The sequence below is a fragment of the Lepus europaeus genome, chromosome 2 (assembly GCF_033115175.1).
Source record: "Lepus europaeus isolate LE1 chromosome 2, mLepTim1.pri, whole genome shotgun sequence".
In the NCBI taxonomy this organism is placed as follows: domain Eukaryota; kingdom Metazoa; phylum Chordata; class Mammalia; order Lagomorpha; family Leporidae; genus Lepus; species Lepus europaeus.
In genome coordinates this window covers 11,251,594-11,268,743 of record NC_084828.1, presented here as the reverse complement: position 1 = coordinate 11,268,743, position 17,150 = coordinate 11,251,594, and the positions used below count along the sequence as shown (strand labels likewise).

The window sequence follows — 17,150 nt, the reverse complement described above, 5'->3', positions numbered from 1 at the left end:
TCATCTGTGGATTCAACCAACTGCTGGGCCAAAATGGTCGGGAAAAAGCATTTTGTTAGCACTGAACACATACCGACTTTTATCTCATCATTACTCCCTAAACAACACAGTATAGCAGCTATTACCATAGCATTTACATCTCCTTAGGCATTATAAATAATCTAGAGCTGATTCGAAGCATACAGGAGAATGTGTGTAGGTTCTGTATACACACTACTTGAGCGCCTGCAGATTTCGGCGTCCGTGGGGTTCCTGGAACCAATCTCCCACGGATACCGAGGGAACGCTGTCATCTGTTTTGACATCCATGTCAGTCAGCAAATATTCCAAGTCATTTCCTGCATGAATTTAAATAGGACTCTCTTGCTGGGCAGAAACAGAAATTGGATTCAGTCATGTGGTTTTGAATAAGATAGCTGTTTCCTCTCAGGCTTTCTATTTTCATTAGTCTTGTGCAAGTGTACGGTGGAATGACGAGGTACGTGTCCTTGGCCACTGTTATTTAGCAAAACAGCAAAGAAGTAGAGGTTTGAAATGACAGAGGAGCCTGCTGTCCAGACCTCTAGTTACAGAGCCACAACCTAGATGTGTAGTTGCCTGAAACTAGTTGAAACCAGTGTGCAAGTGAGAGCGATTTGAGTGAGAAGTGCTTGTGGGGGGTTCTCTTCAAATCTAACCATCTTTCAGAAGAAACCAGTTGAAGTTAAGGAATCAAAATGTATTGTTGCAAAAGAGTCAGATGGGACAAATAGTGGGAAGAAAGGAGGAAGTGGAAGAGAGGATGTGAGGATAGCCAGTCTTTTATACTTAGAGTTTCATATCAGAGGTTGAAAGCCCTAAAGAAGATCCTCCCTATCTAAAGTTTGCTTTTAAAAAACAGTCACCTCCCATTAGCATGACTTCCAAGTCAAGACTGTCTCTTCCTCTTTTAAGTTCTAGCTTTCTAACCTGAAGCTTAGCCTGAAATAGAAGAGTAATACCATGCTTTCCAGGATTTGTTTTTGCTGTGGGTTAAACTAGTAGGACGTTCTTCCTCAATAAATGTATAGTGTGCAGTTCTCCTGCTATAATTATGGACACTTTATTTTCCAAACCAAAAATCAGAGCGTGTGCTCTAACAGAGCAGTTGTTTTGATTTTTTTTTCCAGTTGTATTTATGTATCTTACAAAGATGTAAACACAAAAGTTGCATTTAGATCTGCACTCGCACAGATGTGTTTGTCTAAAATTGTAATATCACAAAATCACAAAATTAGAACTATCTCCCTAAGATCCAAGACAACTGGTTGCTGTAAGGATGCCCCTGCCGATGACCATGGCATCCAGCAACTGACCAGGTGTCTGCCCTAGGGTGGACAGAGAAAGAAGAGACGGTGGGAAACCTCGGCTGTGGTGCTGTTTTCCTAACTCCTTCATTCCTCAGCTATTGTCACTGCTGACGGTAATGATCATGTAAGCAGAGTCCCGCACAGCGAAACAAACAAGGGGCAGAGTATCATTCCTGTTTCGTCCATGAGGAAGCCAGGAGTCAGAGGGACTGCTTTAGTTTGCTCAGTGGTCTTTGCTAATGTCGAAGCTCAGGCTGAACCCTCAGCCCAGGGCTCTTTCCTCTCTTCCTTGGTCTTTAACTGTAGAGAGCTGCAGCTACGGGGGCAGGCACTCAGCTCAGCGTGTCAGACTCTGCTCGGGTTGCCCACATCCCATGAGAATACCTGTGTCCAAGCCCAAGCTCTCTTCCCCTCCAACTTCCTGCTCACACACACTCTGGGAGGTGGCAGGTGATGGGTCCCTGTCACCCATGGGGGAGATCCTGATTGAGTTCCGAGCTTCTGGCTTTGGACTGGCCCGGTTCCAGCTGTCGTGAGCGTTTGGAGAGTAAGCCAGGGGCTACGTCTCTGACTTTCTGTGCCTGTCTCTCTGCTTTTAAATAAATAAACAGAAAATACCGGATTTGTGTTTACACAGGCTCACTGAGCACGGAGCTCTGGGTGGAAAGCTTTCGGAAGTGCGTTACCATTGATGGTGGTGTACTTTTCCTTCCAGGTGGCCCAGCAGCACGAATGAGAAACCAGAAACGGATAACTGGGATGCGTGGGCAGCCCAGCCTTCGCTCACTGTCCCCAGCGCCGGCCAGTTAAGGCAGAGATCGGCCTTTACTCCAGCCACGGCCACCGGCTCCTCCCCTTCTCCTGTGCTAGGCCAGGTAAGGGCAGTCGGTGCCCTGCAGGCAGCAGGTGCTTATTGGTGGTGCTGTTGGGAAGTCAGCTCTGCTCTGGGCTTCTGGGATGGCTTTATCACAAGCAGTCCAGGAGTCTGAAATGCCCTGGGAAGGACCCGTGTTCAGAGGAGGAGTCGACCCTTCCAGAGCTGATCAGGGCAGCCCTGGCCAGTGGTAAGGGTCACACTGGAAAATGCAGAGGGCTAGCATTTCAGGCAGAAACGGTGAGGAGGGGTTTTAAAGCAGAAAACCCAAGTGTGTGCATGGAAAATCATGTTCATTCCCTTGGCCAGGCCATTGATCATTCATTGGAAAACAAACCAGGGAGCTCTGAATAATACCCTGCAAAGGTAAAGGAGTGAAATTAATCAGTTCAGCCAAGCAGGATAGGCCCGTCTGGGGGCCTTTTAGAGGGTCCGGGCAGTTTCTGTCTGGGACCACCCAAACTGCTGGCAGACACTGGGCAGATTCTGCTGGAGGCGATGATGCAGGAAGGTGAGAGTGAGGACCAGTGGGCAGCATCACTGTTGTTCAGGGTGCAGGTGATGAGCACCAGGGAAGACCTGGGCCCAGGTGGGTTCATAGTCCCGAGTAGGGCGGAACCAGTGGGCGTAGAAGAGGAGCACACGTGAGGGAGGCTGCAGAGGAGAAACAACAGAATGGTCTCTCCGGGCCCACACCAGCCAACAGGAAAGGAAGGGGGTCTGGGAGTGAGCAGAAGGTTCCACCTGGAAAGTAAAGAAACGAGGAACAGAGAAAGAAAAATCAATTATTAGTTAGAGGCAGGAGTGGGTTCTGGACATGTTAAGGTTAAGGTGGAAACAGGACATGCAGGTAGTCCTGCCAGGCATGCTGTTGGAGCACAGAGCTGGGGGGTGGAAGAGAGGACAAGACCTGCATTACATGAGTATAGGGGAGCCACCTCCCTGGAGAACACAGATCCAAGGACCCGTGGGAGGTCATCAAAGGAGAGGGAACAGGGGAAGAAGAGGAGCTGTGTCATGGAGGTGTTGCACCTCTCTCAGCTCAGTATCTAGCACAGGTTACGTGTCCCGTAAATGTGACTGCGTGATGGAGGAGGTATGGGGATAAGAATACATGTGGAGGTGGGAATCGTGTCCAGAAAGAGAGAGGTTGTTTTTATTATTAAGGGCTATAGACTAGGCAAAGAGTAGACCATTCAGTACAGCAAGTAGAATGTCCTCATGACCTGAGAAAGAGTTGGAAGAGCAGGATAGGGGGAAATGAAAGAGGGCAGAGAATGGAGGGAGGGTGATGGGAAAGGCACAAGACACAAGAAAGCTTGTCACCAGTAGGGAAAGGGATCAAAAACTCAAGTATCAGAAAATGTAATTGGTGTAAGGTGGGTCCAACATGAAACGCACAGCAAAGACAAGACAGGACTGGTTTTCTTCCAGATGAGGAGGGGGAAGCAAAATGGGAGAAGATGTAGTGGAGAAAGAGGGTCTGGTTGGGCTACATGGTGTCACTGTCAGTGAGGACAGACTCCTGGGAGCCTGTGGAGTGTAGACTGGGTTTAGGAGTAGGTAAATTAGGAATTTGACAAAGAAGAACAAGAAACGACATGGCTGAATTTAACCTGATTCCGTAACTCATCTTTACACTTTGTCTCTGCTTTCTTAGGCAATATCTCACAGCTGGGAAATTAGTAATAATAATTGTAATAGCACCTACTGCTGTTATTACTACTGTCTTAGCAGTGCTGTGCATAGATCTTGCCCAACTTCATTAACGAGCATCCCTGTCTCACAGATGTGCGAACTGAAGTTTAGAGAGATTAAGCAGTTGTTGGCATCACAAAATTAGTGACAGATCTGGGATTCAGACCCAGACCAGGCTGGGTCATGTGCTGCCAGGCACATGAAAAGGTTGGCAGGGACAAGTGGCCAAGAGGGTTAGACAGGGCAGGAGAACCACGAGATCAGCAGCCACGCAGGCATGAGGTTTGTACAAAAGGTGAAAATTAGAAGGCAAAGAATATTTGGTCCTGGGGATGTTTGAAACCCAGGGACCTGGGGGGAGGGTACAGCTGAAATGGAGCAAGTGAGGGTGTTGTAGGTCTAAGAAAGCAACAACCCAAGAAGAACAGGTTTTAGAGGCTGCCCGCATAGATGCTGAGCCTATTGGACCTGTTGTGAATCCTCCACGGACCTCACATAATCACAGCTTAATGTCAGTATAACTCTAGAAGGCAAGTGTAAATGGGCTCTGGATTAACTCTCTCTGGGCATTTTCCTGAGTTTCTGTCCATTTGCGGATACAGATACGATTGGAAACTGACATTGTTTTGTGTCTTCCTAAACGTTTTCTGGTGTGTTAATGGTCTTATGCTGTGGTTTTCAAAAGGATAATCAATGCCTCCCCCTGCCTTTCCAGCCTCACCTCCTACCACACCCTTCCCCGAGACTAGGCCACCCGCAGCCCCGGATTGTGCTCCTCTTCCCGGATCCTTTGCAGTGTACCACCTCGAGGCCTTGCCCTGCGCTGTGCCCTCGGCCTGGAGTGCCCTTCCTCCGAAGCCTTAGCTATCACAATCCTCCTCATCCTGCAAGGCCCAGCTCAAATGCTGCCGCCTCCTCTGTGAAATGTGCCCTGATCTTCCCGGGCAGGATCCATCCTTCCCTTCTCCCTGCTCCCACGTTGTTGAATACCTGGAACCTTTTTGTAGCTTATTTCATCCTGCCTAGTGATGTCCTTGGTTGTCTTTATCTGTTTCTTCTCCCTGAGCTGTGAGTTGCTTGCTAATGATACCATACTGTCCATTTTTTCACATTGCACTTTGACCAATAAAGTACATTACCCTAAAGTTTTTTGGGGGAGGCAAAGATGGTGTTTTGTTCAGCTTTGTAATCTCACAGTAATTTGCATATAGATGTACAAGAAATAGCAATTACAATGAATGTATGCTAACCAAACTCCTGTTTCTCTAAAAAGGAGCTAAAGCAAGCATGATCCACTATAGGGCCTTTGTCCCTGTGTCCGCCTAACCTGAACTATCAGTTAATTATCTCATGAAATTTCATGACATTTCTCCTCCACTGAAAACCCAAATCAGATTGAAGATGGGGGGGGGGGGGGGGTTACCCGGGGCCTCTTAGGAGTGAAAATAGAATCAGAATGTAAAAGGCACACAACCAGATGCAACTGAATAAATATGGCCCCCTAGCTTGTTTGAATAGAGAGTTCTAGATGTCCAGACAATGGCTTTGTGAATAGGCTGTCAGGTTTTTGCGTCCACTCCTGGAGCTAAACAGTGAGCATCTAGCACTCAGGCCACGGTGAGACAGGGTCCTTTGTAGCCGTGTGTGCCCACGGCTTTTGGACAAGAGGTGCCAGTGTTCGCTTCTGCCTTAATTGGTCACAAATCACAATGTAATGAGAGGTCCTTTTTGTTATTCCACACAAGGGTGAAAAGGTGGAGGGCCTACAAGCACAAGCCCTGTATCCTTGGAGAGCCAAAAAAGACAACCATTTAAATTTTAACAAAAATGATGTCATCACCGTCCTGGAACAGCAAGACATGTGGTGGTTTGGAGAAGTTCAAGGTCAGAAGGGTTGGTTCCCCAAGTCTTACGTGAAACTCATTTCAGGGCCCATAAGGAAATCTACAAGGTATTTTTGTGTTTATCTGCTTCTATTTGATGAAAATGTTATTGGGCATTAAATTGTTTGCGCTTGTTAAGATCCACATATGATAGGTGTTGCAGGATTATTTTATTCTATCTTCTGGATCATTCACCTGCAGAATTTGCAGAATATGAAATAAAAAGGGAGCCTCTTGCAAATAAGTGCTCATTTTTTCTTCCTCTGTGGAAGCCTGTGCATCTTGTTTTCCTTGATTACTTATGCGGGAAGGAATTGTACTCTGAGACCTGAAGCATTCGGTTAGAAATTGTGGTTTGTCTTTATGCTCAACACCCAGTATCATACCAGATATATATATATATATATATATATATACATACATACACCTAGAAACCCAAAGCATTTGGGGAAGTAATTGGAAGAATGAATGATCTTTTTCACTTGGGTCTTATTAGTGCAAATAATCTTAACAAAGTGGGTTGTTTAATTATTCCAGGCATGTAAAGATATTTCAGAAAGTTCATGGAAAGTGGAATTGAAGAATGAGTTTATTTTGTGGCCGGTGCTGTGGTGCAGTAGGTTAAAGCCCCAACCTGCAGTGCTGGCATCCCATATGGGTCCCGGATCAAGTCCCCGCTGCTCCATTTCTGATCCAGCTCCCTGCTAATGGCACCTGGGAAAGCAGCAGAGAGTGGCCCCTGCACCCACCTGGGAGACCCAGAAGAAGCTCCTGGCTCCTGGCTTCGGATCAGCTCAGCTCCAGCTGTTGCAGCCATTTGGGGAGTGAACCAGCACAAGAAAGACTCTGTAACTGTCTTTCAAGTAAATAAAATAAATCTTTTTTTAAAAAAAGTTTATTTTGGTGCAAAGAATTTTTTTTTTTTTGAAATCCATGCAGTAATAGGCATTTTCCATGAACTTTTTGAATAGCTCTCATAAAGCTGTTCAAAACAAATTATGAACTTTAAGAAGATAAAAATAGTAAAAATTATTTGATAACTATCTGAAATTGAGGAATACATAGCCTTTGTGTCCAGCCTGGCAAAGTGCTGAAAATAAGAATGGAGCTTAGAGTCTCGTCTCTACAGCACCTTATTCTGGGTTTTTGTCTTGGCTAAGTATGGTTATGTGAGCTGGAGAGATTGTTCAGTTTTAAAAAGAAGAGTGTTATTTGCGCTGTTTTCTGTTAAGTTAAGGATTAAAATGCTGTTTTGTACCCGTCTTTCAGCATGGATTCTGGTCCTTCAGAAAGTCCCGCCAGCCGAAAGAGAGGGGCTTCCCCGGCCGCGAAGGCCACGGCCGCTTCGGGAGAAGGTGAGGACCCGAGCCACCTTATGCTCTGTAGAAGGGGCAGGGTGGTACGTACTACCAACAGTGAACCGTGGAAATGAGATCGGACTTCACTTGAAAATAGATCACACTAACTTAGGACCAGTATGTGAAAACTCTCCTTAAGGAACAGCAAAAGCTTAGTACTTTAACCAAATACTTGATGGCGACTTTCAGAGTACCGTTAGATACACTGTTGACTAAAAACTACACTTTCTAGTTATATTTGGTCATTAGCCCTTTGGCTTTTGAAAGAGGTCCATTCAGTTTACCGTGGATCAAGTTTTCTGAGCATCTTTATAGCTGAATTGTGGTCACTGCTTGGCCTAATCTGGTCTCCTCTGACTCACATGCATAAATATTTATATCGGGAACTAAGTGCCCAGTCCCATAAAGCTCTCACAGCGAAATGAGTGCTGTCTGTGCCACCCCAAATGAACAGAACACAGTTTCTATCCTCCCTCTAGATAACCAGACCACATTGGTTAGGTCTGAAAATCCATTTCAAGTGTTTATTGTGTAAATGACCAATTGCTATCTTTCCTGATCTTTTAATAGCATGATCCTAAATATTACATAGATACCAGTATATAGTAGGGATTATTTTATTTAAGTTTTTTTTTTAAATGGAACAAAACCTAACTTAGGCCCCGCTGGTAAAAATCTTTTCTATTCAGCACAGTCATTATCATAGTAATAAGTAAAGAATGCTGTCTACATCAGACACGTTTTTCATGTAGAAATCTGAACGGTGTTTGTAGGAAACAGATGTCGGAACTAACCAATTGTACAGTAATTTTTCATGGATGTGTAGCATAAATTATGAAGTAGAATGTTTAGTTTTTGCCATAATAAGATTGTTACATTCTATAGAAACTTTACCTAGTGAAAAATAGAATTACTAAAACAGTTGTTTCAATGGAGACTGCAAAGATGAAGGTTTCATGGTATTTCGGCTTCATAGTAACAATGTCCATTGTTTTTCAAGCAGAATTTTTTAAAAAGATTTAGTAATTTGAAAGGCAGAATTAGAAGGAGGGAGGGAGAGAGAAAAGAGAAAGATCTTCCATCCACTGGTTCACTCTGCAGATGGATGCAACAGCCAGGGCTGGGCCAGGCCAGGCCGTGCCAGGGTCTCCCATGGGTGGCTGGGGCCCGAGTCCTTGGCTGTCTTTCAGCGCCTTTCCAGGTGCATTAGGAAGGAGATGAATCAGACGTGGAGCAGCCAGAACATGAACCAGTGCTCATATGGGATGCCAGCTGCTGTATTACAGGCAGCAGCTTAACCTACCATGCTGGCCCCAAGAGGAATATTTTTTTTTTTAAACAAAAAAATAGATTTTTGTCAAGAAGGTATATCTAGGCCGGCGCCGTGGCTTAACAGGCTAATCCTCCGCCTTGCGGCACCGGCACACCGGGTTCTAGTCCCGGTCGGGGCACCGGATTCTATCCCGGTTGCCCCTCTTCCAGGCCAGCTCTCTGCTATGGCCTGGGAAGGCAGTGGAGGATGGCCCAAGTCCTTGGGCCCTGCACCCACATGGGAAACCAGGAGAAGCACCTGGCTCCTGGCTTCAGATCAGCGAGGTGCGCCGAGATGCAGCGGCCATTGGAGGGTGAACCAACAGCAAAAAGGAAGACCTTTCTCTCTGTCTCTTTCTCTCACTATCCACTCTGCCTGTCAAAATATCTATAGAATGTCTAATCACAAATTCATCATTTTTGTGTATCCAGGTTTTGCTGTTAGTATAGTTTTCTTTACTCTCATGATTGTGATGACAAAAAGCCCTTTAAATATGACGTGAGTAGTCAGCATAGTAGAAAGGGAATTCTGACCCCGAACCCAAATAGCAGCAGAGCTCCCGTGTGTTACATCAGTCTTGCTGGAGGGCTGGGGTTTGTGCCCTGGCTCTGCCACCTAACAACTCCTGGATCTTGGGTCACGCCTTCGCTTCCTCAGCCGTGCAGTGGGCATGATAACCACCTCTTGAGGTGGGAAATTATTTCCAGGGTCATGTTCTTGAAGGAAGCTCAGTCAATGCTGTGTTTGTTTCCTTTTTTGCTTCATTTGCTGGATTACTGGTAGGTCCACCTACAGCAGTGAGTGTTGTCATCAGAAAGCAAAGTGGAGGAACGTTTGCTTTGAAGCATGTATCAAGGCCTTGACCCTAACGAGGTCCCAGATGAACCCAACACCCTTCAAAAAGTTCCCAGATCATGGGTGCAAAAAATTTGAAATCCATGCATAGTTTTTTCATACATAATACACATAATCCATTAATTTTTTAATTATTTTTTTTAAAGACTTTATTAATTTACTTAAGAGGTAGAGTTACAGACAGAGAGAGGGAGAGACAGAGATTAAGGTCTTTCATCCGCTGGTTCACTCCCTAAATGGCTGCAATGGCTGGAGCTGAGCCAATCTGAAGCCGGGAGCCAGGAGCTTCTTCCTGGTCTCCCATGCAGGTGCAGGGCCCAAGGACTTGGGCCATCTTCCACTGCTTTCCCAGGCCATAGCAGAGAGCTGGACCAGAAGTGGAGCAGCTGGGTCTCAAACTGGTTTCCGTATGGAATGCCAGCACTGCAAGCGATGGCTTTACCCGCTACGCCATGGTGCCTCCCCCTCCACTAACTTCTTAAAGAGCCTCCATATACTTAACATTGGGCAACAAAATAGAGTTTAATTCAGATCTCAGTTGATGTTTACGATATCTGTTTTGAAATGACTTGAGTATCAGAATCATTAATAAATAATGCCGACATTATGGAGGCATGGGCGAGACATTTGCATTAGAGCTATTTTCATGTATTAGTGAGGCGTACTGCAGAGTATAATCAGGTTTAAAGAAAAGCCCAGATTAATTAGGTTTGCAATTTGAGTAGTTCTGAAGTTACCGGCTCGGAAGTGGCTGGTGCCCTCTGGAAGATGTCCCCTGAAAGAGTGGTGCGGGACCATGGGAACATCCCTCATTGTGTTTTGGGCTCCATGGTCAGCCAGAGCCCCTCGGATGGGCCAGCAAAGCCTCCCAGTCGTTCCCTCCTTCCTTTTTCATCTTGCAGCCTTAAGTTCAGCCAGAGTTCATGTTTCTAAAGTTTCCTAAGCATTTCGCATGGTGCTTCCAATTTTGGATCCATTTTAAAGAAAGTGACTTTTTTTTTTTTTTTTTAAGTTGAGGAAGCACTGACAAAAATTACTGATTGCCAAGGATCCCACCTGAAATGGGAAACCAGGAACTGAAGAACAGCAGGGAGCAAAATGAAAAGGGAGGAGTCAGAACATTGAGAAATCAGGGAAATGGGTGTGCTAATGAGGAAAGAACGCCCTCTCCAAAGTTGCCAAGCTTTGATCTCTTTGTATAGGAAATCCTTTCTTCAGTGTTCACCGGAGGTGTGTGTCCCCAGCACTGGAGGGTGATAAGAGAGAGTCCTGCGTTTTCCCTCGCAGGTTTGGATGAGCTTGTATTTGCTGTGCGGCCCAGGAGCCGCCACTGGCATTGGCAGCAGGCACAGGTCAACTCCGGAAGTTGAAGTTGGAACCTTGCGGGGTACTTGCTGCCCATGTCAGCACAGTGTTAGGGGTTTTATTTCTGCGTGTGCTTATTTTAGTTTGCTTTATTGCCACCTTCAGAGGCTCCTCAAATTTGCCTGTGGAGTTCTCCATTCTGAATGTCGGCCTGTTCTTCAACATCAGCCTCTGCGTTTAAGGGCTACCCTCTGATGCAGAGTGAGAAATACACCATCCGTGATGAAGGGAACTCTTTGTGTAAATGATACAGAGGCTTAGGGTAAAGTGAGGAAAGTGGAAAGAAGACACGTGCGCATCTTTCTGTAAAATTCTCGTTCTGTGGTGTCGTGTGGATTTTATGTGTAGTGATATTTCTGAGTACTGCTTGGTGCTAAGCCTTAGAAATGCAAGAATTCTGCTTCTAATTTTAAAAGAAATGTACACTCTTCAAATTCAAGAACATTCAAGAATATTCATTCCTTTTTAAAAAAAAATTTTTTTATTTACTTGAGAGATAAAGTTACAGAGAGAGGGATAGACAGAGAGGTCTTCCATCTGCTGGTTCACTCCCCAAATGGCCACAACGGCTGGAGCTTTGCAGATCCGAGCTTCCTCTGGGTCTCCCACATGGGTGCAGGGGCCCAAGCACTTGGGCCATCTTCTACTGCTTTCCCAGGCCATAGCAGAGAGCCCAGTCAGAAGAGGAGCACTCGGGACTCAAACTGGCATCCACATGGGATGCCAGCACCACGGGCAGAGGATTAACCTATGCCATGGCACTGGCTCCAAGATAGTTCATTCTTATCCTTTAAGACTAAGTATCATTGGGCCCGGCGCTGTGGCGCAGCGGGTTAAAGCCCAGGCCTGAAGCACCGACATCCCATATGGGCGCCAGTTTTAGTCCCGGCTGCTCCAGTTCCTATCCAGCTCTCTGCTATGGCCTGGGAAAGCAGTGGAAGATGGCCCAAGTCCTTGGACCCCTGCACCCATGTGGGAGACCTGGAAGAAGCTCCAGGCTCCTGGCTTCAGACCAGTGCAGCTCTGGCCGTTGCAGCCATCTGGGGAGTGAACCAATGGATGGAAGACCTCTCTCTCTATCTCTGCTTCTCTCTGTAACTCTTCAAATAAATAAAATAAAATCTTTTTTAAAAAGACTAAATCATGAATAATAAAATGTAATAAACTATGATTTGAGTTTTTCACTTGTTGAGAAAGGCTTGAATATTTGCTGGGATTGGGTAGACATTGCTATTATCATCAATCCCCTCCACTTGTCCACTTGTCTGTACACTGGCAAGTAGCTGCCCATTTTAACTGTATAATCTGAATATTTTATTTTGTGTTCTAACATCATTCTACCTTCTGTGCAATATGGCCCAATGGGACATGGGTTTTCACTCAGGCACTTAAATAATGAAAAATGTGTCTTATCTATCCAAAAATGTCCTCAAATGGTGACTTGGTACTCGAAAACTGAAATACAGATTTTTGGTATGCACACCAAGAACCTGCATGTGAACACCCTGACCCCTGTACTCAATAAATGTTAAAGTGAAAATGGAAAAACCATTTCCATTTCAAGCCAAATCCTGACACTAACTCATGGATCATGCTTACTGCTGAGTTAGTAGACCTGTGGTTGGTTTTTTGATCCTGTGAATAAATCCTTCCAAGAAATGTCTCCCTGTCTGAAGTTACTGGATTCTCATGTGCAGTTGGGGCATTTGGAGCCTGGGGTGTTCCGCAGTCCTGTATTTTATCTGAGCCTTTTTCTTGATTGGATCTGACTCTAACTTCCTTATTCATAAACTTGCTTTTGCAAAGCTGTCTGGGATTTCTTTAAACAATCAAGCTCTCTCCATATCTCAATATTTCTCCCCACCAGAGTTTATTGCCATGTACACTTACGAGAGTTCTGAGCAAGGAGACTTAACCTTTCAGCAAGGGGATGTGATTTTGGTTACCAAGAAAGATGGTGACTGGTGGACGGGAACAGTGGGCGACAAGTCCGGAGTCTTCCCTTCTAACTATGTGAGACTTAAAGATTCAGAGGTAAACCCACATGAACTGTTTCCTCTCCCTTTCTGTGCGATGATTCTCTTGGCGGGAAGTCATGATGTGTGACAGCGGGGCACTTGGTTGTGTTTTGTCAACTTGTGGAACGTGACAGTCATTACCGTGTGACCTGCAGCTGGTTGACCTTGTCGGGTAAGAGATGGCTTCCCACCAGCAGAACTCTACCGGGCTAAGTGGAGGCTGCGTGCAATGGGGCTGGTCTGTGTCACCTGGGATAATACCATTCAGTATTGACCTCTACTGTTGCATGACTTGTGGTTTGGAATAAACTTGCTTGATGAGGTCTTGGTGGTCATTGGCTTAGAAAGATACGCAGCACCATTTCACCCATGTAAACCGAAGTATCCTGGTGATACTGGCTCCAGAACAGCAGAAGAATGTAAATTTTGTACTTTTTTTCTACACAGTAGAAAGACACAAGATCTAGGAGATTGGTACACTTTTAGCATAAGTCTGTGTATCTGTGTATCTGATCCAGGGCTGAATTTATTTTAAATACTATTATCCTTATCAACTGGGAATGATTCCTGTCTTGTTAAAAATGCCCTAAAAATACAATTGTGTAAAATGTGGTTGCGGTAGTATGAATTCAGTGAGATGGCAGGGGTGGGCCTCTGCAGAGTGAGAATCCTTCTCACAGTGGCCACATTTCCAGTTGGTGGAGAATGGGTAGCACCGTGGTCGTTTGCCAGACCCATTGCCCATAAATAAGCCAACAGGAGTTGGCTCGTTTTTTTAAGCACAGGTAGTCCATTCACAGTTTTCTTTTTCTCTTCATACTGCCTAGGTACTGAGAGAGAAAAGGCTGGCAAAGAACCTATAGAGGCTGCATTCCCGGGTGAAAGCAAGTGGACAAAGCTCGCTGTCACTTAAATGCCCTTAAGAGGGTGTAAGTGAGCCCACATAGGCCCTGTACGCACAGCTGCATTAGGGCAAGACTGTGCCCGTGACTCGCCACAGTAGCTCTGCCATTGGCCTTCTACAGTCCCTGAAGTTCCTAGGAATGCTTGTATTTGGGAGGTTTTTTTTTTAAGGAGTGTCATGATTGTTTTTGTTTATTTGTTTGTTTTTCTTGCTGTGGTCTGGAGAGCAGCTTACAGCAATGTCTCTGGGTAGATTTGCACAAGTCTGCCCTCCCTCGAAGAGTTTGGCAGAAGCCTGGTTGAAAATAACCTTCCCTTGTAAGCAAGTTGGCACATGGGACCGTGTAGACCTGGAAAGGGAGGAATAAACTCTTCTCCAGGCCAGCAAGTTGGATCCAATAGAAATCCTATTTCAGGGAAGTAGCAACAAAACGCGAAAAACTGAACTCAATGGTTTACATTACCACGGGTGAAATGACTTTACCTTTCGGATTAGTTATAATGAGAAGCCATTACTTGCATTGTGTTTTTAAAAAATGCATTTTTTTTCTGTAAAATATCCCCCATGAAGTCAGTAGGTTAAAGAAAAGCACACTGACATTTTTTAAAGGTAACCTGAACTGCAAGGTACTTCCTTAACCACAGTCTTAAATGATTAGCCACGAAAGAACCAGCAGCACTAAAGATTTTTAGAGAAGCATTTAGCTATATTACTCAATAAAAGTAATTTTAAAAATCTAAAACATCAACCCTTTTCTCCTGTTTGGATACAGAGTTGAGAGTAGTAGCCAAGTACCCTACCAAAGAGAAAGTGTGGACCCAGCTTTGCCAACCAGAAATGAAGTGTGGTCTCGGGGAGGGATGGTCCCCTCCCACTGCGCTCGGCGTGGTGAGAAGGTCAGGGGTCCAGAGTCCGGGGCGGCTCTTCACAGAACCTGCGTTTCTAAGTCCTAGCTGCCAAGGGGACACACTGAAGCTCCTTGAACTCTGGTGTTGAGTGTTGTCGACTGCTCTGTTCCGTATGTGGAGTACAGAGAGCATAAACCTGCACTGGGAAAGTAGTCACTTGGAATCTTGTTTCCTTGATAGTCCCTTGTTTGATAAGCAACATAGAAAAACAGCAAGGGAGACTGCACAATCAATGCAAATGTAACCCAACCTTTTCCTCGCAAGTGATTATTACACCTCAGTATCAATAAAGGCACTATGATAAATTATGTTCTTGGCAGATAAATTACATATTTTTATTCTTACAGTAACTCATTTAGTTTAAACCTTTTGTTTTAATGGAAATACTTAATTTACTGCAAGACAGATACTCGGGGGCTGAAAATTAACTCAAAATAAAGCACTTGGTAACAACAGACTGTATTCTGGCCCCTGTCCTGCCTCTGTGGTTTCTGCTGACTGACTCAGCTGGTTTAAAATTCCATGAGTGTCCATGAAAGGAATGCAGCCCCAGAGCACTTCTGGAACACTTGGCAATGGGAAAGAAGCATGGTCTGCTTCTGTGGATTGAGCTCCCAGCACTGATGGAGAAACGTCCGTGTTCACACAGTGTGAAATTGGGAAGAAAGGCTGCCATGGGGTAGCACTACAATAGGGAGGGGTGAGGGGGTGGGCGGTTTCAGTTGTCCTGTACTGTTTTAGTTCCTTTAAAAAGGAAACTCTAAAGCAAATGTAGCAAAATACTGCTTTTTTTTCTTTTTGGGGGGGGGGGGTGGAGGCAGAGAGACAGATAGTTCCCGTCCACTGGTTCATTCCCCAAATGCCGTAGTGGCTACAGCTGAGCCTCTCCAAAGCTGGGAACCGGGAATTCAATTCAGGTTTTCCACATGGGTGGCAGAGACTCAACTATTTGCTGTCGCCTGCTGGTTCCCCAGGGTTTACATTAGGAATTGGAAGCTGAAGACAGATACCAAACCCAGGCAGTCCATTCAATAATGGGACGTGGCGTCTTACCACCAGACCAGACGCCCACTCCCAAATTGTTACTGTTTTAATGTATTTCATCTGGGTGGCAGGCTCATGGAGGTCGTGCATTCTCTATATTTTTTATATGTGATGTGTTTTAAAATTAACTGTCTGAAAACAAAGTGCAAGCTGAGTGTTTAGGACATGGACTGATAGTTCTAGCGTGGCGCTCCTGAAGGATTTGACCCCGGTCCACAATGTGCCTGTGCTGCACACAGTTCGTACCTGAGTCCTCTGGGCTCCCACAGTGCCGCCTACTTTGCTGGTTTTCCCCTTGAGGAGTAAAAGCCACACGTTTGGAAATGCTTATTTTGTCTTGTATTTTCCCACTCCACATCCTCATGTCAGGTGATAATGCAGCTACTGTGTTTCCCCAAAATGAAAAGGTGCATTTAAGGGTTCGAGTGAATTTGTATCATCATTAAGTGTTTTTTAAGTTGCGTAACCAAAACTTTGCAGCATGCAAATGAGACCTTTTGCTCTTTTTTAAGGGCTCTGGAACTGCTGGGAAAACAGGGAGTTTAGGAAAAAAACCTGGTAAGTTACAACCCTGATGTTTCTTTTTCAGTGTTTTTGCATGTGATTGATAGTTGATCTGGTACTTGTTCCTTCAGACCAGAAGCCTGCTATAAAATTGAAAGAATGTTCCGTAAGTGGCTGGAGTTAGCCTCTCCCCTTGGCATCCGTCAATGTTGGATACTTGTTCATGAGATTTGGCTCTTGCTTCCCGCATGGGGAGCGAGGACATCGCCAGACAGAATGTTCTGTTGTTCCCTTGGGTTCTGCAGACGTAATTCCGACAGAGTGATGAGGTGGAGCTGCGTGGTTGCTGGTCAGCTGCCTCTCAGGCAACTTCTTGGAACCCAGTCCTTGGAAGGAAGACGCACAGCTAAGACAGAGGTTTTCCCGGACCCCAGTGGAGTCTAAAATCTTTGACCATCTGAAACCCTTTTCATCTCCTGGGAGCACGATGGGTCCCAGGACACAACAGTGGAGGGACAGGAGAGGAAAAACAGATACTATCAGAGGGGCGGTCCACTAATTTAGGAGCCACTGAGTGGTTTTCTTCGGGTACACATTGGAAAGATAAAATGAAAGTCATGTCTCCGAGTTCAAAGTCCTCCTAGTTTATTTAAGCGAAATCACATGTTCTGTAAGCAGCAGCCCGGAGAGGGAAGGAAGCAGCTATAAAATAATTGGGTTTGTACGGCGCATCCGCTGGGTCGGAATCCCTTGACCTTTTTCACTATCACGCATCCTTAGGAAATTATGGGTAGAAACAGCCTCTGCTGTGCCGTGCAGGATCTGTCTGACACTCAGCTCCCACTGTGCTGACGGGGCAAGTAAAGGAAGGTTTCAGGTGGTCAAAGATTTTGGACTCTAGGTCTTAGACCACTGGGGTCTGGGAAGACCTCTGTCTTAGCTGTGCGTCTTCCACGTTCTGAACGTTTGTCACTCCATGGGGTCCAGATGTCTCTAGTATGATGTCCAGGTGGGCTTGACCTCACCCTGAAGCCAGCAAGCTACCCAGGGACACAAAAGGCAGCAAAAGCTACCAGGGCCGACTCTTGGCGACACGTGC

The 17,150-nt window shown here is 45.5% G+C and overlaps 1 protein-coding gene across 5 annotated transcripts in view; it reads left to right on the top strand.

Annotated features, from left to right (window-relative positions):
* ITSN1 (intersectin 1) overlaps positions 1-17,150 on the top strand; it is a 222,842-nt gene that overhangs the window by 146,852 nt on the left and 58,840 nt on the right. For 4 of the 5 annotated variants that reach the window (XM_062205735.1, XM_062205709.1, XM_062205701.1 and 1 more), the window contains 5 exons: positions 2,044-2,203; positions 5,646-5,851; positions 7,053-7,138; positions 12,541-12,707; positions 16,060-16,105. In XM_062205735.1, coding sequence (XP_062061719.1) covers positions 2,044-2,203; positions 5,646-5,851; positions 7,053-7,138; positions 12,541-12,707; positions 16,060-16,105 — 665 coding nt within the window. The remainder of the gene's footprint in view (positions 1-2,043; positions 2,204-5,645; positions 5,852-7,052; positions 7,139-12,540; positions 12,708-16,059; positions 16,106-17,150) is intronic. The other variant, XM_062205727.1, reaches the window with a different exon arrangement.